The sequence below is a fragment of the Rhea pennata genome, chromosome 10 (genome assembly GCF_028389875.1).
Source record: "Rhea pennata isolate bPtePen1 chromosome 10, bPtePen1.pri, whole genome shotgun sequence".
Lineage (NCBI taxonomy): Eukaryota > Metazoa > Chordata > Aves > Rheiformes > Rheidae > Rhea > Rhea pennata.
The window spans coordinates 20,516,336-20,543,488 of NC_084672.1; the positions used below are offsets into that span (position 1 = coordinate 20,516,336).

Sequence of the window (27,153 nt, forward strand, 5' to 3'; positions counted from 1 at the left end):
AGTCACAACCCAGGGATGCAAGGGCCAGTGTAGGTCAAAACAGGCGGGTAAAGGGGAACACGGAAGCAGCTAGGGGCCAGCTAGTCACAGGCGTCTTTTCGGGAACCCTTCCCAGCTTCCAGCTAGGGAAAAAAGATCACAATTTGAAAGCAAGAAAAGAGAATAAAACGTGAAATGAAAAAAAAAAACCTTCTGAAGAAACTCCAACATGAGAGTAGCGGGGCCGGGCCGGGCCGTGCGGCAGGGCAGGGGCAGGCTGCGACCGGTGCCCCGACTGCCCGTGACGCGGCAGCGCGGGCCGCAACGGCCGCAACGGCCGCCTCGCGCCACCTCCGGCCCCTCGCGCCGCCCCGTCGCGTGGGACGTCACGCACCTCGCGGCAGCGGCCAGCAGGCGGCGCTCACGGCCGCGCTCGTGCTGCGGCCCAAGGGCCCTGCCAGAGGACGGCTCCGCCCCCGCCGCCGCGTCATCGGGCGCGGGAGTATCGCGAGAACGGCCACCCCCCCCCCCCCCCCGCCGCTGCGTCCCTCCGCCGGGTCTCGCGAGAGCCGCGGCGCTGGGCGGGCGGGGCCGCGGGGGCGGGGCGGGGCGCGGGTCTCGCGAGAGCTGGCGGCGGCTCCGCCCGCGCCCCCCGCTCCCCCTCCCCAGCGGAGCTAATATGGTCGCCGGCGATGGACCCTGCCAGGCCAGGTCAGTGGCGGCGCGGCCGCCGGGCCCGCGCGCGGCGCCGCCGCCCGCCTGGCGGGACCCCGCCGCGCTGGGGCTGGCCTCGGCGGCGCGGGGCGCGGGGCCGGCCCGAGCGCGGCGGCGGCGGCGGCGGCGGCGGCGGCGGCGCTTCCCCCCCCCCCCCCCCCCCCGGCGGGGGAAGGGCAGAGCGGCGCGGGGCGGCCGCGGCCCGTTGCCGCCGCCGCCGGCCCCGCTTTGTTCCGGGGCGGCCGCCGTGCTGCCGAGCCCGCCCGTTATTGCGGGGGGCCGCGGCGGGGCCGGCGCTGCGCGCTGCCCGCGCTGCCCCCGGCCCCGGCCCCGGCCCCCGGCCCCGGCCCCGGCCCGCTCTGCGGCTCCTTTAACTCCCGTGCGCGGTGCGCCTCAGGCCTGGTGTCAAAAATTGGAAATCCGGATCCGGCCTTACGGGTCCTTTATCGGTGCTTGAACCTTCTGTTCTTTTGTATCAATAACTTCTTTATTTCCTCCCCCCCAGGAATCTCTTATCAGCCCATAATTGAAGCATTAGAAAACTATCCACAAAAGAAGTTCTACAATGTCTCAAAGCTTGGAGGCACCAAATATGGTAACAAAACTTCTTAACAGTCGGTAATTAGCATAGTACCGTTCGCAGACACGTACCCCTTCTTGCTGTGAAATATTAGGGGTACAGTCGCGAGTAAATGAATTCTTGATAGGTCTATTTGAAAGCATATAATATTCTAACCTATTATTGCTGTATGAGGTTGAATAATGCTGACTTCAGTTTTAGGGGTGGGGATGAAAAGAATATTTCTCATGGCTTTTTTCAGTTAGGGAGAGACTATGGGAAGAGTTATTGGAATTTCAGGCAGTGTTCCAAATCAGAGTAATATCCTGGAAACAATGAAGTCACAGGAAACTGCTAAATAGTACTTTAAATATAGATTTTGCTATCTTTTTTTACTGCTTCTTTGTATCTGAGGTTTCACCTTATTGGTAACTTCAGATAGTGGATAACTGTGTACTGGAGCATATCTTCTGTTGCAACTGCTGCAGAAGGATGAGTTTCTATGGTCTACAGATGACTGCTTAATCTCTGTGTATTGTTAGTATCCGATATGCCACTAAGTGGTGTGTACCAAAAAGATTTTTATTGGGCCTCTGTCTTTGGGCTTCTTTTTAAAAATGAGCCCATGTATGTAATGAGAGAGAGGAAGGCATGAGAATGGAGAATAGCTGTAGATCAGCATCACCTAGAATAGGCTTTCTTATAGATAATCATATAGCACTTATCTATAATCAAAGCACACTTTAATTATTCTCTCCTTTTGTTTTCATGTTCAACTCCTAAAATGCATATTAAAGTTATTTGGGATTTTTTTCAGTTGTTCTGTTTTGTCAGATCTGTATTACTCTCCTATGTTCCCAGGATTCATAATGCATTTATTAAATAAAAAAAAACTACCTATGGGTATGTCACTGTAAACCAGTATTTGATGCAGCAATTACTTCCCTATTGTTTGAAGGGAAGAGAGGAGAGCCCCTTCTTGTGCAGCCATGGCTGCTGCAGGTTTTGTGCAACAGCTGTGTGCTCTTGCAAATTTCTGCTTCTTACAATAATGAATTTAATATTTTGGATAAGAATATAACCTGTGGCTTTGTCCAGGAAGAAGCAGCAGGGTGACAGTAACAAAACCAGTCAGTTCTGCTGCAGTTTTTGGAGGTCTTGCTGACAGTACTAGAAACTGGAACAGAGTACAGTATTTTCTGTATAGATGTGCTATAAAGCTTTGGGCAGCAGCAGAAATTGCTAAAGATACTCAAGGAATATGAAAGTAGAATAGGCTGGGAGTTTCTTCCAGCAAACGTCTGTACAGAAGCTGGTACCCTCATTGTCCATGTATTAGCAGGATACTAATATGAAATAAAATTGAAGCACAGTGTAGGACAACATTGGTAAGAAATCTGGCATCTGGAATTGCTCATTGCATTTGTTGCTAGAACATTAATTTGGGGTCTTGCCTGATTGCCCTCTATCTTGGGGCTTCTGACTCTACTCTGACAATAAGCGCCTGTTTAAGATAATCAGATTTCTAATGTAAATGTTAATTGACTTATTTGCCAATTTGCTAGGGAGAATCTGGTTTTCTAGTGCTTAAAATTATCTTCAGTGATGGGGAAAATTGTAGCTAGAAGGACCTCAGAACCTAAGGATGACTTAGGGTGGAAGGGACCCCTGGAGGTCTGGTCCAGGCTACCTTCAAGGCTAGTGAGGCTTATCTCCTTCCATGCAGACCTCTACGGAGGGGAATCCACTGCACCTCTGGGCCCCAAGGCAGTGCATAAGCACCCATGTAGTGAGCTGTCCTCTTTGTGCCCTACCATGATGTCCCTTGCTGCAACTGGTGGCTGTTTTCTGTCCTTTCTTGGTGCAGTACTTGAGAACAGTCTAGCCTCACCTTCTCTGCACACCTGTTAGGTTGAAGAAGACTAGAGTTCATCCCCCCAACTTGGCTTTGGACAAGCACACCCAGTTCCCTCAAGCAGGTGTGGCAGGTGCTGCAGCCCATAGCCATCTCTGGAGAGCATCCTGTGAAGGACTTTGTCTTTTGATCTTCCATATCCTGGGAGGCCAGAACAGTGCACATGGGATTGCAGGTACAACCCTGTGAGCCCCTGACAGAGGGGACTAATCCCTTCCTGCACCTGATGGCTGCTGAGCAGACCACTGTGCAGTTAGTCTTCATCATTGCAAGGCTGCACTGTCATCGTATTATGAATCCAAGAAATAGCAATATAGTTTTGTCCTGGTAGTTTAGATGTTAAATAAAGTGAGTTGTGGCATTATAGTAGATTTGGACATGTTTTTAATGGCATCTCTCTATTTTGAGTGACTTGTCTAATTAGACAATAATAGGTTATCTGTCAAAAATGCCTAATGAGAACAGTGTTTATAGACAAACTGGTGGCTAGGTTAAGACTAGTATTTTTTTTTTCTTTTTTCCTTGCTTTTTTTCTTTTCCTCCCTCCCAAAAACAAAGTTATTTAATTGTTTAAATCTCTTAATTCAGCTGACATTTTTCACTGTTACTGTAATGTCATTTGCCTACTTGAATTATGTGGGAAAGAATGATATTTTGGGAGAATGTGAATTAATTTTATTTTTGGTCTATAATTACTTGTTCTTTTTTCTCTTTCCCCTTTTTTCACTGCTGTTTCTAGTTCCTTAAGTTTTCCCATTTGTGAAAGCTGTTTCTAGTCTGTTTCTTAACCCAGATCAGTTACAAAGTAGCTAAAGTTGCATTTAATGAAATGTTGTTCTTGTTTGTATTTTATGGAAATGTATTTTAAGTTTAGAGTGCAAGAATAGTTCCTGGTCTTCATATCACTGTTTATATGAAAGTAGATGATGATATTCTGGTATTAATTGCTTTGGGCTTAATGCATCAAGTAATTGCGCAGTAAAATTTGTAATGCAAAGAATACTTTTGGGTTATACTAATCGTTGCTACCTTCACCTATTCCGTCTGGTAATCGCAGCTCTGGATCCTGTGCCTCTCTGTCCTGCCAGCATAGCATGCCTTCTTAAATGTCACTGTCTTTTCAGAACACAGTCAAGCTTCTTCCATTCAAACCCCATATGAAAGCTCATCTTCTGCAATGTGTATGTTACACAGCTCATGCTTCTGTATTGTATAATGAAGATCAAAACCAGAAGCAACCGGACAAGCCGGCTTCCCATCCCCACTTTGCATGGTTTACTGTTTGCCCCTTCACTTCCCCTGTGCTATTTATGACTAAATTGTACCCATACAGATAGATTTGGGTTTGCTGAAAGCTTTGAAAATTACTGGAGTAGAGCTCTTTAGAAATGTGGGACTGCAAAATTTTTTTGAAGTACATAAACCAGAGGTGTTGCACTAATTAAGTCAGTTCCTTTGCCTTGCCCTAGATACTCTGCCTTATTCCATACGAGTGTTGTTTGAATCCAGCGTCCGTAACTGCGATGGCTTCTTAGTGAAAGAAACAGATGCTATGAACATTTTAGACTGGAAAACAAAGCAGAATAATGTTGAAGTGCCCTTCTGTCCTGCCAGAGTTGTTCTTCAAGATTTTACGTAAGTGGTGTGTGTGTGTATGTCTGCCTGAACTCCTGAAATAATCTGTGTAAACTCACTGAGCAGTATGAATGATGCTTTGGCTTGAGAATAAATAAGGCATAGCCTTTTGATACTGAAGAATCTATCTTCCTTAATAGAAGCTTGTACACTGCTTCTGCTGTCCAGTAAATGTATCATGATACTTGCATGTGATGCAAGAATAGGGGTTGCTCCATAGAGTACCCTGGTTTTAGTGCAGGTTGGTGAGGGTGAAAGTGTCAGCCTGCAAGGAATGTTTTACAGGATAGGAGCCAAAACACAAATGGAAGTGGTGACATTATGACTGTGGCCAAATGGCTGGTGGTTCTTTGAACTATATGGAATTCTTACTTGAGATAATTGAAGATTAAATATTGCTTGTTCCACAAGTATGCATAATGCTATTGAAATTGTGAATAATGCATTTATTTAAAAAAAAAAAAAAAAAAAAAAAAAGCTGATAAGATTTTTTGTGTGTGTGATTTGAATATGGAACAGCTGAAAGGGAAAAACTTCAGCAACTTGTGATTTTGAATTTAGGATATTTTGCTGACTCATTAGCTGTATGTTTATCAAAAAGCTGGAGAAGTAAAAAAAGGAATTAGGATAGTAATAACAGTAACTGCTCTGCAAGCAACATCAGGAAAACTTTATATACTATTTGAGTTATGAGCATTATTCTCACCTCAGTTTTGTACTTTCGATACATTTATAAACTAAGAGTATTTCTGTAAAATGCTTCAGAAATGACTAGTTCAGTAAGAATGTCAGAATGTATTGCAAGATATTAAAATATATAGCACAAACTTTTGTTCACTTACTACCTGTACGATACAAATTTAGTAGGTATCTAGAAATGAATAAAGTACTATCACATCAGAAGCATAGCAAAACAAAAGAGCAAATGTTATTCTCTTCTTTGAGATATTCCTGTTTTTTGTTTGGTACAGTACCTTAAAACATGCTGTTACCTGTTATGAATGAATACCCGTTCCATTAACTTTTAAAGATATATTTCGAGCTCTTTAAACTTTAGAAAATAAAATATTAGGGTTTAATTACCTGAAATAGAACTCAGGTAGATCTAGACTTAGATTTAAAAATAAACTTGTATATTTATCTTTATTTTAGTGAGTTAATGTCTTACAGTACTGTACTATTTGTTTTTTTTCCCTGTTAGTGGAATTCCTGCAATGGTGGATTTTGCTGCCATGAGGGAAGCGGTGAGAAATGCTGGAGGAGATCCTGTGAAAGTCAATCCTGCCTGCCCAACTGATCTCACTGTTGACCATTCTCTGCAGATTGATTTCAGTAAATGGTGATGTACCTTATTTTTGAGTTGTATGTATTTGTCTGATAGAAGGGGGTTGATTTTGAAGTATGAATTCAGTCCAGCCTCAGTGCCACCCATGCTCAATAAATCCTTCGTCATATGTGGTACCTGAAACTAGACCGGAGGATCTAAGGCTCCTCTTCACCTCTTCATGCAGTCAGTATGCCAGTCCGTTAGAGTTACACACTGTAAGTGAATCTGTGCCTGAAAGGTCTTCTGGATAAAAATGCCCATCTTGAAGGCAGGGAAGAATGTTTGTCAGGGGCTATGGATCGAGCTGACTGACAGCACAGGTTGTGGGCAAGGACTACTGAAATAACTGGATCCAGCACAGTTTCCAGAAAAGAAGTGTGTCTTAAGGGAATGAGGCAGAGGTAGTTGGTTTTTAATTTTGCCTTGCCCTGTTCATGCTGTTAATGTTAAACAAAATATTTTAAATATAACTGCCTTGTCAGAGCTCTGGAGAAGTGGTTTGCAGTCCTACTGGACCTGCAGAAAGATGGTAGTTTCAGCCCATAGGTTATGGCTGTGACCTAGTGTAGGCCTGGATTTTTGCTATTGATGAAAAAGACTGAGGGTATGTGGAGAGGGAAGTGTACTTGGAGTCTGGAAGTGTCAGGGGTTGAAAAACTGACAGCCTAGTTCTCATTTTCTGCCACACAGTGATATGTCGAAACCAGCCTGGGGTTGTCTTGTGTCAGAAACACATAACACCCTACAGGAGAGGAAAAACTTGCATTTTATTCAGTGTTTGCCTGACTTTTCTAAGTAAATAGCATAGCTTTTTTTCCCCCAACTTCACACCGTGGAGACTTAAATGGTACAGAATTGTGTAAATTGCTTGAATTCTCTAGGAATTTGAGAAGTTGAGAGGAAAAAGCCTGTGGTAAAACAGGTATGGGTATGAATTCTATTCCTGTAGACCTTCCAAATACATACATTATTTCAGTTTTGTTAGTAGTTTAGAAGAATGAAAAGCAAGAAGGAGTAAATTTGTTGTGTTGATACGTGTTGTTTCAGTTCTGTGAACTGTCCATTACTGTGTTTGGAGTGACAGCTGATTCAATTGCTATTAGACTAGCTTAATATTATCAGAAAGACCAACTGCTGGCAAGAGGTCCCAACATGCTGCTTTTAAACGATAAATCCGGTTCCTGTAGTTTTGCGTTTGGAAAGCTTATAGCATCTCAGCAGCTGCTGGCATGTGATAAAAACACCTTCCATACAGGATGGTTTGTGCTGGTTTATATAGCTTCCATCTCCTGCTGATCAGAGGCTCAGGGACTGAATTTGGATGTTCAGAGGATGGAGGTATCTTCTGAACCTGTGCAGTATTCTGCAATCGTACAGCTATCTTTACGTTTTACTAAAGCAGAAAAAAACAGTGCCTTTAATGACAAATCAGTGATGTGAATATTAACAGGTTAAAGTCGCTCATTTTTCACAGAAGCCTTTAGCTCTCATGGGAAGACCAAATATAGCACAAATACAGGGTAGCATATTATATGGATTTTTTTTAAAAAAACTTTTTTCTCTATTGTATGTCTATGTGGTTTGAATAGCATGTAAAATTCGTCTGAACCTTTAAGAATTTTATCAAAAGCCTAATTAAACGTCAGAATTGTACTTCTTTCTTTGAGCAAATTTCATCTGTAGTCATTCCTCCTTGGATTGAACAAAATATGCACGGTACTGCCTTAGAGAATAAAAAGAAACACGTTTGGCCAATCTATCGCTGGGATGAGACACGTCCTACATATTCAGAGTTAAAGCCCTGAGTACAGCCCTAGCAGTATTGCCTATGAAGACCTCTGGTCTGTTGTGAACAAATGGAAGGAATTATTTGTCATGTTAATCTCAGACAATTCAGGGCGGTTCACTTAAACATCTTAGATTTCCATAATACATTAGTTAAGCATATCCAGTGATAGTTTACTTTGCTTTCAGGATTGTAATAAAATGACTTCTTTTTTAGGTAATATTTAATAGTCCATTAAAGAGATTGCAAAAATAGAACTGATGTCTAAATTATTCTTCTATTCAATGTTACAGTGCAATACAGAATGCTCCAAATCCTGGAGGTGGTGATTCACAGAAGCCAGTGGCAAAGCTTTCTCCGCTTAAAGCACAGCCTCGGAAGTTACCTTGCAGGGGTCAAACAGGTTGCAAGGGGCCATGTAGTGCTGGAGATTCGAGTCGCAACTCAGGACAATTTTCTGCGCAGATTGAGAACACACCCATCCTGTGTCCTTTTCATCTTCAGCCGGTGCCTGAGTATGAAAGTTTCACTCTTATCATTTGCTTCTTTTTCTGTTAAGCACTACCTGTGATGATTTAGAGATGCAACTCCTCTGAACATCCCTCTATACTTTCCTTCACATTTGCCAGAGACAGGCTTTAGTATCTAGAAGGATGTCTGATGCAGTAGATTTGAATTACACTAAATCTTTCTTGAAGAGGACTTTAGTTTACACAGTGCAGATGGTCATATGTCTGACTCATGGCTATCATTTCAGGTTGAATTTGGAGACTTCCCTCACTTCCTTACAAGGAATACAAAACATGGGAGTAATACTCTGTAAATTACAAAGTAAACCTGTGAAGCATTAGTTTAGGGCTAAAAAAAAAAAAATTAGTCTTCATGTGGGAGCTTTGCAGAAGTTTCCAACTTTTCCAGATGAACTAGGAAATAGCCTATGCGTAGTCCCCTGGGTTCGAAGTAATTCACTCTACATCCTGGCTGTGTATGGGATGGCACAGAGGGACCTCATCTGTTTGCCTGTTCCAGGTTTTCAGTACTGTCAACGGATCGTGTTGTCCTGCTCAGTCCATGAAGATTCCATGGAATGAGCCTTCTCTTTGAGCTGCCGCCTCTTTTTTTTTGTGATAGGCTGTCTGGATTTCTGTCGTACTGTTCCTCATGCGTAGAATTTAAAGACTGATCAAATCAGTGGCCTACAGTAGCACGCTACTGACTGTCTTGGTAACTTTGTAGATATGCAAGTACTTCTTGGTGCAGGTATAGTAACACAGAATTAGTGGTGTTTTCAGAAATACCAGCGTTGCTGGCAGCAGAACGGCTCATTAAGTTGCAGTGTGAGTGGTGACAATCCTGCAGGGCTTTGCAAAGCGGCATACGCAGTGACCTCCTGACACTGCAAAGAACAGAGCAGGAAGCGTCGTGATGTGAAAACACCCCTCTGGAACACAGAGAAGGACCCTTTTCCTTCCTGTTATAAAACAAGTGTGTTCCCTTCCTTGTCCACTCTGTCAAAGCAGAGGTTATCTGTTTTAAATTCTCTGGGGATTTCTCTTTCATGATGAAAATCAGTATTGATAAATAATGCTTATAAAAGATTTGTTTTAAGAGGCTGGTGATGAGTACTTATGAATAAAAAATGTAACTTGGAGGAAAACATACAGGAGTGGAGGAGACTCTACAATTGTCTTAATGTTGTACTCAGCTGCTAAAGGACTACATTTGAACATGGAAGATTATTTTTACATGAAATAGTGGACACCTTGGTTTTTTCCAAGAACTGAATTTCAAGGTGTGCAATCTGTAAGTGTACAGACTGAAAAATAGTTTCCCTGTATTGTAGTACAGGCTGAGAATAGTTCTTTTGTAGTGGGTATATTTGAGATGATTTCTTTTACTTAAGATATACCTAGAATTAACCTATTCATCAACACAGCTCAGAGAGAATCAGTTATTTTTCCACTTTTTAGAGAGAGCTTCCCACTAGGGAGGTATTATCTTTGTTCTAACAGCAACTAACTGAACATTGCAAATGGCAGGCTTAAATGAGTCTTTCATCAAACAACCAAAAATAACTTGTTCTTTAATTTGAAACAAATTTTGGTGGTGTTTGTAAACTTGATATCTTCCTAGGCCTGAGACAGTGTTGAAGAATCAAGAGATGGAATTTGGGAGAAATAGAGAGAGACTTCAGTTTTTTAAGGTATGCCTTTCTACCTGTGGGCTTTGTATTGTGTTTCTGATTGTTTAATACTATGTTCTGTTTGTCTGCCACTGCTCATGTGTTCGAATTAGGTGTAGTCATTCTGGAAATGTCAGACTTTCAAATCTGATTTCCTTTGTGAACAGATAATTGGCTAGTAACATGGATTTTGGCATTAATTTCAAGAACAGCTATTGTATTATTAGGCAAGCAGAGGGCCTAAACCTAGGTGTTGCTTAAATGGGAGAGAATATCTTTTGTAACTAATTTAAACAAATTTATACTATTTGATTCAGTCCTTGTCAGTGTAAAGACCAGTGGGCAAAGTAGATACTTAAGAAGCATTGGTATTTATGTGAGCTTCTGGATAAAAGGTCTGTTTATCTATATTCCTCTTACAAATCTCACTGAAGTTAGTGTTGAGCAGAAGCCAGCGTTAAGACATGCTCTCAAACTAGGTGACTGGGCTGGTGGAGTTGTTCGTAATGGAGGTCTGGTTTGGGGAAGGTCCGTTTCTTCGTTCCTAGCCAGACTTGCAACGCCGGTGTCTGATCCTGATCCACAGATGTAGGTAGTGTGCTGGTTCACTGTGCTAGTTCAGGAATCCAGTGCAACGAACAATTACCTGAATACAGGTAGACCAGGAGACCTTTCTATAACTAGCAAATAAGCTTTTATGTTATTCAAGAGGGAAATTGCTAAACTAAACATTTTGTTACCACTCTTCATGTCAACTTTTCTCAAATCGAACATTCAAGTTTGCATTAGGCAAGACACTTTTCTAAATTGCATCTTCAGCCTCATCCAGAGATGTAAAATGTGTAAAATCTTTCTGTATATGCTTAGTTTCTTTGTCTAAATACTAGTCTTAGTTGTTCCTTGAATATAGGTTGTTTGAATTGGAAGATAACACATTTGTGCAGGCCTGCTTTTGAGAGGAGGAGATGAAGTATTGATTCAACCTTCAACAGGATTTGAGTAAACGGTTTTGTTAATGAACAAAAGTGTGTAGAATCCAGGTGTATCATGTAGCTATTTCACAAATGAGCAAAAGCTACTTAAATAACAAGTACTGTTGTATTGTATATTGGTTCTGTCATTTTAGTCATGTTCTTAAAAAAAAAAAAAAAAAAAAAAAGGAAAAAAAAATCCAGCCTATTTAATTATTTTTCTTGTTTTGGAAAAATTACAGTGGAGTTTGAAGGTTTTCAAGAATATTTCTATAATTCCACCTGAAACTGGAATGGCACACCAAGTTAACTTGGAATATTTGTCAAGAATTGTTTTTGAAGTTGAAGACTTCCTATATCCAGATAGTGTGGTTGGCACAGATTCTCATACAACCATGGTAAATGGCTTGGGTATCTTGGGCTGGGGTAAGTATACTAAGTGTAACTTGGAAACACTTTGAAAGACATGTTAATGTATTACTGAGAAATAACTTTCTTTCCACTGGATATTTCTATCTCAAGCAAATTCTTTCTTATGTTTCTTCGGAATATTTTTCCTCTAAACATAAGCTCAGCTAACACTTCTCACTTTCAAACTGCTTTTTATAATTTAAAGAGAAAATGACCAAAAAGCAATTCATATTTAAATGAGTACTCTTTGTATATGTTGTGTGAAATTCATATTAACATTTCTTTTTTTTTCTTGCTGTAGCCTCTAAGCTTATTAGGAAGGATTTTGTTAGGTTTTAATTGGGACTTCAAGATACTTAATGTCAGATACTTAAACTGATGACAAACAAGCAAATATTCTCCCTTCAGGTGTTGGAGGGATCGAAACAGAAGCGGTGATGCTGGGGATGCCGGTTACTCTCACTTTGCCTGAGGTGGTCGGATGTGAACTGACCGGCACGGCCAGCCCGCTTGCTACATCCATAGACATTGTCCTAAGCATTACGAAGGTGAGAGCTCAGTAGTTCTGTTACAAAATTTGCCAGGGATGTTTGAGAGCTGAACTAAATGCGAGTATCTGTGGCATACCTTTAATCGGGTTATGCAGAAAGACTTTAATAAACTCTAAACTCTTATTATTTAAAAGTCCTTTAAAAGTTTTTACTACTATTTACTACTATAATGGTATATTTATAGTCCCTTTACTCTACTTAAGTAACAAAAAAACATTTATTCCATGTTTTTCCGTTCCCCCACGTGTAGGCTTTTTTCTCTAGCTGCAGAACTACTTCTGCATACTTTTTTTTCAAAAAAAAAGGGGGGGGGGGGAGAGACCCTGGGCCTGGCTATGGTTATAGACTTGCATAACTCTAGCATATCTTTTCTGAAGCCATGGTCTTGCCACAGCGCTGCCCCAATTATCTCTATTTTAGTAGGTGAAGAACTGGTGTCAAAGTATTTAAAAGCTTTGATTGCTTTGAAAATATATTCTAGTTCTTTGTAATATGATGTTTTAAGAAGCATCTACCTGTTCTTGACTAGAGAATCTGAAGAACTAAGCTGCAGATGGCAGTGTTCTTTGTCAACTTCCAGTCCAGATTTTAGAACCTTGAATCTTTATGGGTTTTGTTTTTTGCAAACCTGTGCCTCAAGATTTCAGCTTTTTATATTAAATATGCATGACTTAAAGTTGCAGCAAACACTGCTTACATTGTACCTCTTTACATTCTAGATGTTACTGTCTTGTGTTCTTTTAAACAGCAACTTCGGCAAGCTGATGTCGCTGGAAAATTTGTTGAGTTTTTTGGGAGCGGAGTTTCCCAGCTCTCTGTAGCAGACCGAACCACAATAGCAAATATGTGTCCTGAATATGGTGCTATTCTGAGCTTTTTCCCTGTTGATAATGTGACATTAAAGCACTTAAAGCATACAGGTAAGGGTAGAATTAAAACAGTGTTTCATTGTGTTAGTGGTTTAGGTATAGTGTATTTTTGCGTAAACCCAGTGATGCATCTTAAATGTTGATTTTTTTCTACAGAGTGCCAGCTTGGGATTAATGTATAAAATCTACTGTACAATAACAAACTGCATCACCGGATCTACTTTGCTACAATTCTTACCTTGTAGAATCTCATGCACCTGAGTAATACCCACCACAGAAATTGTACAATACCCATTTAATGTTGGCTAGTGTTGTGAGACACTTCATAAGTGGTGTTTGAGTCTGTGTTGTTTACCTGATTTATTAGCATGGATGTTTCCTTTCTTTGTTTCTGTATATTCCATGTATTTAACTTAGGCCATAATTTTTATATATGGACACAGACGTGTGAAGAGCTGACTTGTCCTTAAGTCTGCGTCCAGTCTGGTTCACTTGCTTGATTCCTGATGTGTTAACATTTATATTATTTTTGCCCAATTTATGCTTTTAAAAACAAGCACAAGCATCTTTGTTATCTAACAAGCATCTGGATATTGAAAAATACATGAAGCTCAGAAGTGCAAGAAAACTCTCATTTATATTTTGAAGTATATGGAATAGCAGTCTTTTAGATACAAAATGAACCCCTACTTCTGTCTCAGCCACCTGCAAGCTCCCTACAAAAATATAAACCAATCTTCTGGAGTGTTTAGGAGAAATCATTGAAACCTCAAAATAAATCACAGTGTTTCTGATTCCTCCCCCCTCTCCCCACTGATTTTTTTTTCTTTGAAAGAGGATTAATTTGCTGACATGTTAAGCTCAGGCAGAAAGATGCCCATTCTTATCAAACTAGAACAAATAGAGAAAACCAGAAGGTAACAAACTGACTCCAGAAAAGTCTATTTGTATTAATAAGCCTGTTTGTAACTAAAGTCTCATTTTAAATGTGAATTAAACACTTTTGTTATCAAAACATGTTTTGTCTGTTCAGTGCAGAACAAGCAAAACTGATTTTCTAACAGTAGTCAGTAGTATTGACTATTGTCAACTAAACATCATCAGTATTAACTGAAAAAATCTTAATAGAGGAAAAACTTAGTGAACTTTAAGGACAAATTTGCTAGTTTAGTTATGCTAGCATTGAAGTGGCTTGCTTTTGTTTCTTAGTGTAAGAAGCAAGTTTTTTGGCTTTTTTAAACAAATTAACAAACAAACATGAGTCACATAAATACTGTAATTCATGTATCCTCCCTGAATAGCTTCTGGAGCATTTAGCGTGGAAGTGGTTTGCCTTGAAAAACAAGGACTCTGGACATTCAAGTATTCAAGAATAATTTCTGTGTTTGAAACATATGTGAGTATATGTTTTTTTTTAGCATGACTGTTTTCATGTTTGAAAATGTTGCCTTTAGGTTTTGACAAGGCCAAGCTTGAGGTCACAGAAGCGTATCTTAAAGCTGTGAAGTTATTTAGAAATAATGAGAGTTCTTCTGGAGAACCTGAGTATTCCCAGGTATGTTTGGAATGTCTTCTTTTTGCATATATTTGATTCTTTTAACATGTAACTACTATTGATTAACAATTTGGTATCCCACTGTACATTTTGTAGCCTTAATAAGGTTGAATTTATTAACTCACAGTTTTGAGAAACAGGGTGCGCCTGCAAAACATAGTATGGAGGTGGAAGGAAATGTTCATACGTGTTGACAAATACTGAATTCTTGGTCCTTGCAGATGACCAAGTCTTAGTGGATGGTAGGAAAATTTAGAGATAGTGGGTAGAACATTTGAGTAAGATTGATAGCCCTCTTTAATGAGCAATTTTAAAAATGTAAGCCTTGAGTTTTAATGTCTTGGAACATTCAGTTTTTACACAAAATAATGTAGATGCCTCAAAAGAGCCTACTAAATATATTGTTAGGCTGTGATTCATAATGTATGTCTTTTTTTTTTTGCAGATAGTGCAAGTTAGTCTAAGTTCTATAATTCCATATGTCAGTGGCCCCAAGAGGTCCCAAGATAGAGTGGTGGTTAATAACATGAAAAGTGATTTCCAAGCCTGCTTAAATGAAAAGGTTAGTACAGCTAAAGTACACTTCAAAAGGTACTACTTGTAATTTGCATGAATAAATGTACTGTTACTTACTCTTTGCGTACCTGCTGAGCCCTCATTATTTTATGAACAGATAATCAAAGATATTCTTGTCTTGCTTGACAAGTGTCCCTAGAGTACTACGTGGTAAACTGTAGATATTTGTCGTGAACGTGAGCTTCAAAATCCTTAATTTCATAGTTTAGATGAAAAATATTCTGGAGAGGAAGGCCTTAATTTTGACTAATAGATAGTGTAAGCTTGAGAAAACACTTATCATATTCAGAGTTTTTAAACCAGATGAATTTTACTTAGTTTCCCAAACAGAATTAGAATTGGAAAACAAACCCAACTTACCTTATGTTAAGGGAGATGGAGAAAGATTGAAACAGATTGGTGTTCTGGCTTCTTCACTCCTGTTTCATCAGTCTTCGCAACTTAGTTGCTTGCAGCTTGACTTGACTTCAGCAGAGGAAATGCTTTCACTTAGAAGCCCACTTCGTTTGCAATATAGGGATCTTCATCATTTAGCGGTGTGGACTGGCGACAGTATTTGCAGAAACAGTTTCAGCATAGACAGTATTCTGTACAAGTCTGTCTATTGGCTTTAACACTTCTGGCTTGTAATGAAGTGTGCGTAATACAGAATGATCAGTTATGGAAGAGTGAGAAACCATAATGGATCGTGGATGATTGAGCACTGAAGAGCTGGAGGATGTAAAATCTTAATGAACCTGGTCTTGCTTTTAGTTATAATCCTCTTCCAATTAAAATCTTGGGTATGCTTCTAGTTCAGACACAAATATTGTATAAAATTTAAACATGTACTCGTAAGGAATTCTTTCATGCTTGGAGGAAACGAGTGGGGATTGATCATGCTCTGACTGGCAGTGGCTCACAAGTGTTGAAGAGTTCATGTAATTGTGAAGGACGAAGAATGAGATCTTTGTGCGTCTGTGGGGAGTGAGGCCTGAACTGAAGACCTGATTTTTTAAAAAAGTTAAAGAAAAAACCTGTTTATGGTTTGATAATGGGACAGCTGATTTGTATTATTCTAAAATAAGGGCTTGCTTGGTCTTGCTGTGATGTCATGGTCTGTTGTATTGCTAACATGTATTTTTATCATATAGTCTGGTGTTAAAGGGTTCCAGATTGCAGCTGAGAAACAGAATGATGTTGTGCCTGTTCAGTATGAAGGAAATGAGTACAAACTATCTCATGGCTGTATTGTCATTGCTGCAGTGATCAGCTGTACAAATAACTGTAATCCATCTGTCATGCTTGCTGCAGGTATGTTGTGATGGAGAATTCACTTGGCCTTGATATTGCCTCTGTGTTTACACAGTGTTTACCTTCACTCTTGTAGGTTCGCTGTATTGGTTTGACCTGAAAGTTAGCTGTGAATGTATTTTTAACCCTAGTTTTGTTACATATGCTGGAGTTACTTTGCCATGATACAGTCTCTGAGCTTGTGTCAGAAGTCGGAATTAATGACAGTAGTTCCAAAATATTTATATTTGGTAGTATTTCAAAAAGTAACCTGGTTGGGGCTGCTTTCAGATGAATGCACATATTGACACGGTTGTTGCAGGAAGTGGACTTTAGCTTTGACTCGATCCTAAATGATCTCTGGACGGCAGCTTGAACCAGACAGCCAGCAGCAGAATTTGGAATTTGAGCCCAGACTGCCAATGACTACTCTGAGCTTTAACCGCTAGTTATGCGTACCCTTCACGGACTGCGTGCCGTTTTCCCGGAATGGTTAATCCGCTCCCAGACCTTGCTCTCTTCTTTGGAGGACCCGTGTGGCCCAGACAAGCTTCCCTCTAAGGCTGTGGTCAGTGTAAGAATGGATGACACTGCGTTGACTGGTCAGTTAGAGAATGGAAAATAAACTTTTCCTATGGAAAAGAAAATAGGCATCTACATGATAAGACTGTTATAATAATGTTATGAGTTAGGTAACTTTATTCAGACAGGCAGTTGCTTTAATTAATAAAGTTTTACTTGTCCTTTCTCTCTTTATGCTTAAATCTATTAAGGTGGCATCATACAAATATTCTCTAAGGGAGATACAAAACATAATCTGTCTCATTTTTTTTTTGTAGGACTTCTGGCCAAAAAAGCTGTTGAAGCTGGCCTAGTGGTTAAGCCCTACATAAGAACAAGTTTATCGCCGGGTAGTGGAATGGTTACACATTACCTCAGTTCAAGCGGAGTATTACCGTACCTCAGTAAACTTGGGTAAGTTTTGACTCCTTTTGTAGTTTAAGGAAAAAACAGTGCATGTGAGTTTTATACAGACTGATAAATATAGTTGCTGTTCATGAGGGTTTGTCTATTCCTTAAACTTACTAGTCTGTAATTTCGACTACTTGTTACCTTTTTATTTTACTGGAGTTTTGTTTCTAGCTTACAATTTATGTTGTATAGATGCCTACGTTTGAGCTCTGGTTGTCAGCAGTGATTTATTTATGTTTTTTGTTTTTTTTTTTTTTTAATACTTCCTCAGGATGCATGTTTTTATATATTTCAAAGTAGAAGCTGAATATAAATTCTTCAGGACAATCCATATCAGTCTCTTGTGATTACTGCCCTCATGAGGTGTCCAGCATGTTTTTGGATTCTCAGTAACCATAGTTAAATTACGTTCATAATTCTGCAAGTGCCTGGCTGTGCTCTGTGAAGAATGTTACTACCTGTGCTTTGCTTTACTTAAGGAATTATAATATCTTGAGATATTTTACTTACTTTGATTAACTTTCTGCTTGCATCAGGAGATGCCCTGTCATTAACATCCTAAAATGCATAATTACCAAATAAAAAGTTACTTCTTAGTGATTACTAATGAAAAAGATTTTGAAAAAGTTTTGCTAACAAGTTGTTAATTATTTAATGTGCTACTTAATTGTTTTTTTCAATATAGGTTTGAGGTTGTTGGTTATGGATGTTCAACTTGCGTTGGAAACACTGCTCCCTTGCCGGAAGCCATCAGGAATGCAATAAAACAGGTATAGCTCTACGATTTGGTTAATACTTAAATATAATATTAAAGTAGATTCTTACCCAGTTACGTGACTGATAGAGATGGTAATCTGTGCAGCAGATACTTTAATTTTGATTTGGATTTTGCGTGATGTTTTTACGCATCTGCTGCGTATCGGGTGGAGGCCATAGTAATTCATTGCTATGTAGAATAAATGTAATAAACAGTCTTTGTAGCATACAAATATTAATTGCGAGATAAATATATAAGACTAATGATATGAAGGAAAACTGATAGATTTTTATATCATAAATAAGAAATAGGTTTTAAAGAGCTATGTGCCTGACTGCTTTTAATGAGAAGTGTATAAACAGCTACAGCACTCTACTGTGAGGCAGAAGCAAAATGTAAGAAATAAGAGGAATTCACTGAAGTAACTAGCAGTCAACACATCAATGGTTCGAGAGTGAAAAGGAGATGGTGGGAGGAGGAGGAAGGGTAACGGGAGAGAGCAGAATGCCTTTAAATTGAGGAGGGTAAATATTTGAAGTGGAACATTAAAAGCACATCTGATTTCAGCCAACAAAAATAGCACGACCTGTTGAGGTACCAACAAATTTTTTTTTTGAAAAACATGTATGATTCTGCCTTTCAGGGTGATATCGTTGCCTGTGGAGTGTTGTCTGGAACCAAGAATTTTGAAGGGCGTCTCTGTGACTGTGTCCGTGCCAACTACCTTGCTTCTCCACCATTAGTGGTTGCGTACGCGATAGCAGGCACTGTTAGAATAGACTTTGAGACTGAGCCTTTAGGTAATTATTTCTTTACCTCTCTCATTTCAGAAGTGGAATGAGGTCCTTTGTCTTGCAATGTCTGCTGCCTTGTGCATCTCAGGCAGACCTAGCACAGGTTTCCACATGTGTACTTGACCATAAATAACAGTGTATTTGAAGAGAAAGTTGTACATAGTATTCCTAGCAGACGAAAAGAAAAACATTCGCTTAACTAATGAAGCGCTTGGCATATCTGGTACCATCTGTGAAGAGTCTGAATATATGAAGTCTAATATAAATATTTTTCTTTAAAATCACCATTATGTTTAAAACTTTATTCAGGTGTTGGCATTAATGGCAAAAGTATCTACTTACGAGATATTTGGCCCACCCGAAAAGAACTTCATGCAGTGGAGGAAGAGTGTGTAATATCATCCATGTTTAAAGAACTGAAAGAAAAAATGGAGGTAAGAAGGATCTTTTGCTTTAAATACCTTAAAGATTGACTTTCATTGTAGCGTTTTAACATGAAAGTTAAGTTGAGTATGATCAGATGTTTTCTCATACTGTAAAGGATTTTAATGAGACGGACACTTGTTTTAAATAGGGATTCTTAAAAAAAAAATTATAGTATCTTATAGCATATAGTAGAAATTCAGAAGAAAATCACCAGTAAATCTGTTTTCAGAATGTAAAAAGGTCGTAAACCAATTTCTGTGTTCTGTTTTTTTATTTTTGTAGAAGGGAAACAAACGATGGAACTTGCTGGAAGCACCTGAGTCAAATTTATTCCCCTGGGATTTAAAATCTACTTACATCAGATGTCCTTCCTTTTTCGATAAACTTGTAAGTACTTTGGATCTACCCAGCACATTAGATGCACTACATTTAAGCAAAGATAACTTATTCCAGTAGAGATTAAGAAATACTAATGCTAAGCAAATTTATCACTTAAGCAGACAATCTTTTAAATACTGGAATATCACTGGAATGAGTGGAGCCTTTACGACGCTGTCTTAGTATATTACAGATATGTCTCTAAAATCCTGGAGGAAATAACGTGGGTTTTGTTTTCCTTTTTTAGGCCAAAGAACCCGTTTCACCACACCCAATTGAAAATGCCCATGTCTTGCTCTATTTGGGTGATTCTGTAACTACGGATCACATATCCCCTGCTGGAAGCATTGCAAGGAGCAGTGCTGCTGCTAAGTATCTGACCAACAAAGGGTAAGGATTTTTAGTATTTAACACTTGCATTAAACGCTTCTAACTGCATCAGAGGATCATTTCATGTGCCAAATGATTGTCACTACTTTTCTTTATAAATGCCTGTTGGCATCAAAGGGTGGTTGTACATGGTTAAAACAGAATAGTAACTGTTACTGGGATATACAAGGAATAATGTTTCTTGTGTTCTCTGAAGTTACAACAAACAACTGAGACCTCTTAAAGAGCTCGTTCTGTTGTTACTGTAATGTCTACTGCTAAATACATGCCAAAGCAAAATAACCTATTAATTTATAAAGCAGGTGAGTGGTTTTCTGTTAATATGAAATTAGTCACTGTTATTGGCCCCCAGAACAATCAGATGCACAGGACAGGTTAAAAGTTCCAGAAATATGTATCACTTAAAAGATAGAGCTTTATTTTATAAATATGAATTTGGTGCTCTGACTTCTGTGTTAGCATCTCCCAGTGGTAACGGGTGCCTTTTACCTCTGAAATTGTGAGCACACACAACACGACAAGTTGCTGAGTTCTGCAGTGTGGTATCTCTGAGCATTTTAGAAGTTATGTTGTTGTGTTATACTGTCAAGATTTGTGTATTATTATAGTACCGGTGGAGCATGACAGAATAATAAGCTTTAGTGTGTGCTCTGCTTGTAAGGATTGCATTTAGTCTGAATGAGTAGTGTTGTGGAGAAGCAAGAACTAATGGGCGTTTACTCTCAAGACAGATGCTTGATATGAGTAAAGCTATCACTTTGACGCAATGCTTACTAATAAATACCTTGGCAGAGGTGAGAGGATTAGTCAACGTGCTTCTCTTCCTGGACAGCTCGTTTGACCGAAACAGTCAGCCTATACTTCTCCTGCAAGGGCCATACCGTTTCAGTGATAATACTTTATAAAGAAGTCACAGAAAATGAATTTAAAATGCAGCTTTGAAGAATAATCTAGCAATGAATTACAAGTTTTGTTCATAATTTAATATAATTGCATTTGTTGGAAGATCAGTTCTTTACATCATGCATTGAAAATCTGGTAGTTTTGAGAGATACTGCAATAATTATGTAACAGTCAAAATATTGTGTTTAAAATCAGAATCTTTAAAACTGCCTGTTCCCTTTTAAATTTTTATCGTAGACTCACACCTCGTGAATTCAACTCTTATGGAGCTCGACGAGGTAATGATGCTGTGATGACAAGAGGTACCTTTGCAAATATCAAGCTGCTGAACAAATTCATAGGAAAACCAGCTCCTAAGACAATTCACTTTCCATCAGGACAAACGGTAAAAACACTTATTTATATGGCTGAGCCAAAATTGTGATATGAATCTTAGAACTCGCTCAAACTATTTTGCTTTGTTATTCCACAGCTAGATGTGTTTGAAGCAGCAGAATTGTACCAGAAAGAAGGCATCCCTGTAATTATTTTAGCAGGAAAGAAGTACGGACTCGGTAGCTCAAGAGACTGGGCAGCAAAAGGGCCTTTTTTACTGGTACTGTTAAGCTTTGGGTCTTTTTTTTTTTTTTTTTTTTTTTTTTTTTTTTTTTTTCTGAGAACACTTCAAAATGTTAGTTTGGGGCATAAATGTGTTTATAAACTGTCCTCAATTTTGAATAGAATACCACACTTTTTAAAGATGTACCTGTAGTTTCTTTGCTAGAATCTTCATAAAGTGATGACTGATCAGAAGGATAAACCTGAGTTTCAGAAATGTGTAACTGACTTAAACAGGAATTCCAGACTTTGAGACAATTTAGGTATTTATTTAGTGCTGGTTTCTGTTTAGTGTCTGTAGGGTGTTGAGCATCTAGCTATTGGAGATTATATATCCAGATTCCGCTACTGTTGAAAAGACGTTCTGAGTCAGCCAATTGTTCTTGTACAATTTGAGAGTAATAGAAGCAATTAGATTCCATCTGAGATTTTCTGTTAGCTAATTACAGCCTTGTCCTTCTGCCTTCTAAATTTTCATTTCATACTCTATAGTCCTATTCTGGCTTATCTGCTTTCATCTTCTTTCTGTAAGATAGTCCATGCTTACTGACAGGGCTCATACAAAGTACCTGTTTTCTTCTGTTTGAATTGGGGGAGTTTAGACATAAAGTATTTTAAGCTTTTGCATTTCACTTTTTAAACTTACTATACTGAAATACAAAAATCACTTATTTCTGCAGGGTGTTAAAGCTGTTCTAGCTGAAAGCTATGAGAAGGTTCATAAAAGTCAATTGATTGGAATTGGCATAGCTCCACTTCAGTTTCTTCCTGGGGAAAATCCAACTACTTTGGGTCTCACTGGCAGAGAACAGTTTACTGTATTGTTCCCTCAAGAGCTGTCACCAGGAATGACTTTGGATATTAAGGTATCTTTGCAATATTTTTTTTGATTTTTTTCTCTGTTGAACATGCTGACAATTTAAAGCAGAAAAAATATTAATAGTCTTTGAAAGGAAGCTAAGTCTAGTCTGAAGTTTGTCTTGGGTATTGGAACTTTGCAGAGAACACATAAGCATCTTAGTTAATGTGCCTCCTTGCTACGCAGCCTTTCATGCAGCCTGAAATTCTTGACTGTTTTGTGTGCACCCCCACATACACATGCACTATATTAGGGTAGAGTTGAATCTTGGCTCATTCAGGCTTTTAAAAGCAAGAATACAACTGTTTAAGAGAACTTCAACTTTCCATCCTTGAAGAAACTGTATGCTTCTAGCAGTATACTTTGTACATATTTAGTACTTTTCTTAGGGAACTAGGTTTTTTTGTTCAACTACTAGTAAGTGCATAGCATGCTCCCAGCTGGACCCAAACTGTGTGTGGTAAAATAAGCCTTTGCTCCATCCCCAGCAGCATCTTTGTTCTGTGGTAACAAATAAATGTATTGAATTAACTTAGATGCAGTTCGTGGCTATAGTATTAGCTGGCCATAAGCAAGGGAAAGTGAAAGTCTTTAATTGGTCTCTCTTTTGCTTTTATTTTGAAGACAAGCACTGGAAAAGTATTCAGCGTGATTGCCTTGTTTGAAAATGATGTGGAGGTAACTTTATACAAATATGGTGGAAGTCTAAACTTTGTGGCTCGAAGATTCTTATAGTAGCTACTGACTATATGGGTACCTTGCATAACTGGTAATTCTGAAAATGCCTTGTGTGAACCCAGGAATCTGTACTGTGGAACTGCAAACAGTCCTAGTGTGCTCAAAGTTACTTCGTCCATGGATGTAAAAGATTGTGAATCATTGTAACTGCAACAAGATCCTTCCTGATTTTAAATAATATTCTAATGGTGCTATTAAACATTGCTAAAATCAACATGTGTGTTGTGGCAGAGAGCTGTAAGTATGGAGGGGATGTTTTATCAGATCATTTTGTAAATAAACTATGCGAAATCTGAAACTGATTGTGCTGAAGATTATTATGTAAGATGATTTTCTGCAATTGTTTCCACTTAGTTTTTGCACCTGTAAATCTGTGTACTGCTGTTTGTTGGTTTAAGGGTAGCAAATGGTATGGAGTGTTAAAGGCCAAACTAGCAGATTTTTTTGGCATCCACAGCTTAAGAGAGATTCAGTTTTGAATTTATTGTTCTTTAAATTGTGGGCTGAACAAGAAGGGCCCATGGTGTCCTGTATCACAGCCCATGAGTTTCTTACCTTTATTACGGGATTATATATTCCATCTGGATGCAGATCTAACTCTGCTTACATTATGAAATATTGTGTGCTAGAAGTATGAAGTTTTCATGGGCAGCATCTCTGAATCTAAACAAAAAAACTGCAATAATTTTTTCATGCAGATTAAGTGTGATTCCCCAGCTTTTTGGCAAGCTAGTGTGCTTTGTTTGAAAAGCTTGCATCTACTTTAAGGAGTGCAGTTTGTCCTTCCTGTGACATCAGCTTTTGCTGTGCTGTTATAGTATTATTAGCTGGAGTACTTCCCTTAGTATTTTAACCTTCTAAAATTTTTAAAAAGGCATATTTGAACTATTTTAATTCTTCTGCTTTAAATATGGCCTATATCTACTTTACTTGTAAAATGTTAACTGAGGTTGCTCTTCTGCCTTTCAATACTTCCTAATATGCTGTTATTTACAGCTTGTCTAAACAAGTGACAGATTACCCTGTAAAGTTCCCAGAATTCTGAACAAATCTCAATCAATGACATTTAATTGCTGTAAATTCAGTTGTCAGCACATTTACAAGCAAGAACACTATTTCCTATTTAATATTAACAGAAGATGCAAGGTTTCTGCAAAAGCTGTTTTACAACTTAACACTTAGAGCTTCTAATCTGTTCAAGTGACACTTTACTGATAGCTTCAGGTCACTATTTCTGTGCTGCTGTAGATTGAACAGCCTCATTTTAAAACATGGCTTGTAGTTATATAGATTAATTTCCTTTGGAGGAGAGAACTGCAGTAACTCACCTATAATTTGACAAGATTTTGCTTTAAGATTTTTGCTCTTGGTAAGCGTTATCTTAAATATCAATTTTCAAGAGGACTGTATTATCTTTGCTACATAAGCTTTTAACTGTATTATATCAGACACTAAGCAGTTGATTTGCAAACTAACATAGAGGAATGCCATTCAAATCTTTAAGCAGTTTTGTTTCTGACATTTCTAAAAACTGACATAATTACAAAATACTGATCTTGGGGGACAGTTCAAATGTCATACAAATTTGATTTCATTGGTATAACTTTGTGGTTTATCATTGATCTTTATTGGGGGGGGAAACACCTCATTACAGTTTCAAATTCTATATAATCTATTGCTATATTTCACTAGTTTTGCTATGCTTTTCTTTTAGTCGAGATGCAAACCATTCCAGTGACTCATACCACTGATATGGGTAATAAATTAATGCATTTTTTTAATATTAAATTGAGTTTCTATTCTGTGGTACACTTTTGCTAATTTTTTTTAAGAGTTATTGATAAGCAGATTTTTTCTAGTATAAGTGTCTAATAGTTTTTTCCCCACTCAGAAGTACATTTTTGACATAGTTCGAGAAAATGCATGTTCATTATTGGGGAGCAAATAGGATTTCTTAGTGCTGACACATTATGATGCTTCATACAGATGATAAATTAAAATACTGCTACATGGCTATTTAAAACTTCTGTGTAACTGCTAATGCTTGCGTGGAACACAGCCTCCCACCTTCTCTCGTGCAATAACACATTTGTTGCTTCAGGAGGAGATAGTGATCCAAGCCATGTCAAAGTAAACCAGTATTGTGAAATTAAGTGCAATTTAAAGGGATATGACTTATCCACAAGTTACTGTCAATAATTAAAGCTAGTCAGCCCTGTTGAGAGGCTTGACAGTTTCATTACCGTAGTGACTTTCTGCTGCACTCCTATGCCTTAAAATCCGTGAAAGACAGCTCGAAGTGCAGCCGCTGTTAAAGCTCGGCTCCTCCTGCCGCGCCGCTGCGCGTCCACCCCGAAACCTGCTGGAGGGAGTTGGGACTTCCCGGCTTGCGGAGCCTGGCTCAGTCCCCTCCGGTCTGTAAGGCTGATGGGTAGCGGATGCAGAGAGAGAGAGCACTGCTAATACACCCAGCTCTCGCTTTTCACGGGGCAGTGAGCTGGCAGTGGAGGTACCGCTTGCCTGGTTCTCCGCGGGTGGTGTGCCTGCCCCTCTCCCTCGTGCCGCAGTGAGCGCGCCAAGTCCCGTTCGGTAACCAGCGGTGGCAGAGAGGCGTTTAACTTTGAACACGCTGCTAGGATCCTACTAGCTTACAATCAGAAAGAGTGAAGTGTGCTTTCCGGCAGTGGCAGGATACAAAACAGTTAGAGGACTGCTGTGATCACACAACCCGTTGTGCAATTAGACCTCTTTCTAGTATCTTAAAGCATAGGAGGAAATGCTCCTTTATGAAGAAGTGGCTCGTTGTGTTAGATGTATTTAACCTGATATGCTCTCTCCACTTTGATTCCGAGAAGAATCTATCCCAATTTTTCTAAATGTTTTCTCTCCCTTCACCCTTTCTTCTCCTGCCCTGCCCAAAGCTACAAAGCTTTGGGGGTAGTGTTGATGTTTATAAATTTTACCCCTAACTATAAGGACATGAAACAATGTATATTAATCATATTTAAGAAACTGCAAATCAATGTCTGCTGTTTAAAGCCAACAAAACAGTGTAAGTTTTAAGGTCAATAAGTATTGTATAGATATATCTTAAGAGTTCAATTGCTGACAATTGTGCATAAAATGTTACTGATGTTGTAAATTATTTTTAATAAAGAAAATTGTATCACAGTTCTTGTATGCTACCATCTATTTTGAACAGATTGTATGGAATAAACTTAAAAGGGCACCATAACTGTCTGTATAAAAAGGGTTGGGTAAATAAGAAAGGGTATAAGCAGGCAGCAGTTTGGCTTTCCCCTTAGCATCTCCTGTTCAGTTTCTGAAGGATGTTTTCTTCAGTTTAGAAGGAGGTTTCCTGTGCTCGCTGGACTAAGTTTAGCTCCATCGGTGCAAAGATGGATTGTGCCCTCCGCTATTAGTCTGGAGAGCAAACCAGTTTTAATATAACTAATTATATCAAATGCCTTCTGGACAGCTTTCCCCTCCCCCCCCCCCCCCCACAGGAAAATACCTGCTTTCATTATAATCTAAATCAAATCATGTATTAAAGCAGGCTGTTAACCAAAGTTACATTTGTGGCATGTAGAGCTTTAGAAATAATCACAAGATTTTCCGGAGTGATTTGGGAGCATCTGTCCCTGACCCATTTTGGAGACTCGCTTTCAGCAGATGTGTCATTAGACTGGCATTCAGCCCCGAGATGCTTAATTATCCAGGCCTCCTCTTTCCTAGAGGCAGCAGGACGGCGCAGGTCCTCGCAGACGTGCGTGCTTCGCCCCCGAACGCAGCGCAGCGTGGCGAGGGACGGAGTCCGGAGGTCTTCAGTGTTGGTGCTAATGTCTGGATACTAAATGCAAGACTAACTTGTCTAGACAAATTACAGGTCTGCAAAATGCATCATGATTTTGCTTAATTGTGGACGGAATTAATGTGTTCTCACTTTCCTGTGTCCTGAGGTGGATCTTGGGCGCAAAAGCAGCAAGAAAACGCCTTCCTACTGCATCACTTTTGGTGCAGTGACCTAAATCTTGGAC

At 39.2% G+C, this 27,153-nt stretch overlaps 1 protein-coding gene across 1 annotated transcript; it reads left to right on the forward strand.

The window, feature by feature from the left end:
* Positions 1-573: 573 nt before the first annotated feature.
* On the forward strand, positions 574-24,757 carry IREB2 (iron responsive element binding protein 2). Its single transcript, XM_062583576.1, has 22 exons — positions 574-690; positions 1,199-1,288; positions 4,637-4,802; positions 6,004-6,141; positions 8,209-8,430; positions 10,049-10,118; positions 11,311-11,494; positions 11,888-12,027; positions 12,779-12,950; positions 14,354-14,454; positions 14,900-15,016; positions 16,164-16,323; positions 17,142-17,277; positions 17,960-18,044; positions 18,675-18,831; positions 19,135-19,259; positions 19,534-19,638; positions 19,877-20,019; positions 21,160-21,307; positions 21,395-21,517; positions 22,200-22,385; positions 23,003-24,757. Exons 1-22 carry the CDS (start codon positions 672-674, stop codon positions 23,111-23,113), a joined length of 2,898 nt encoding a protein of 965 aa, XP_062439560.1. The 5' UTR covers positions 574-671; the 3' UTR covers positions 23,114-24,757.
* The last annotated feature ends 2,396 nt before the right edge of the window (positions 24,758-27,153 follow it).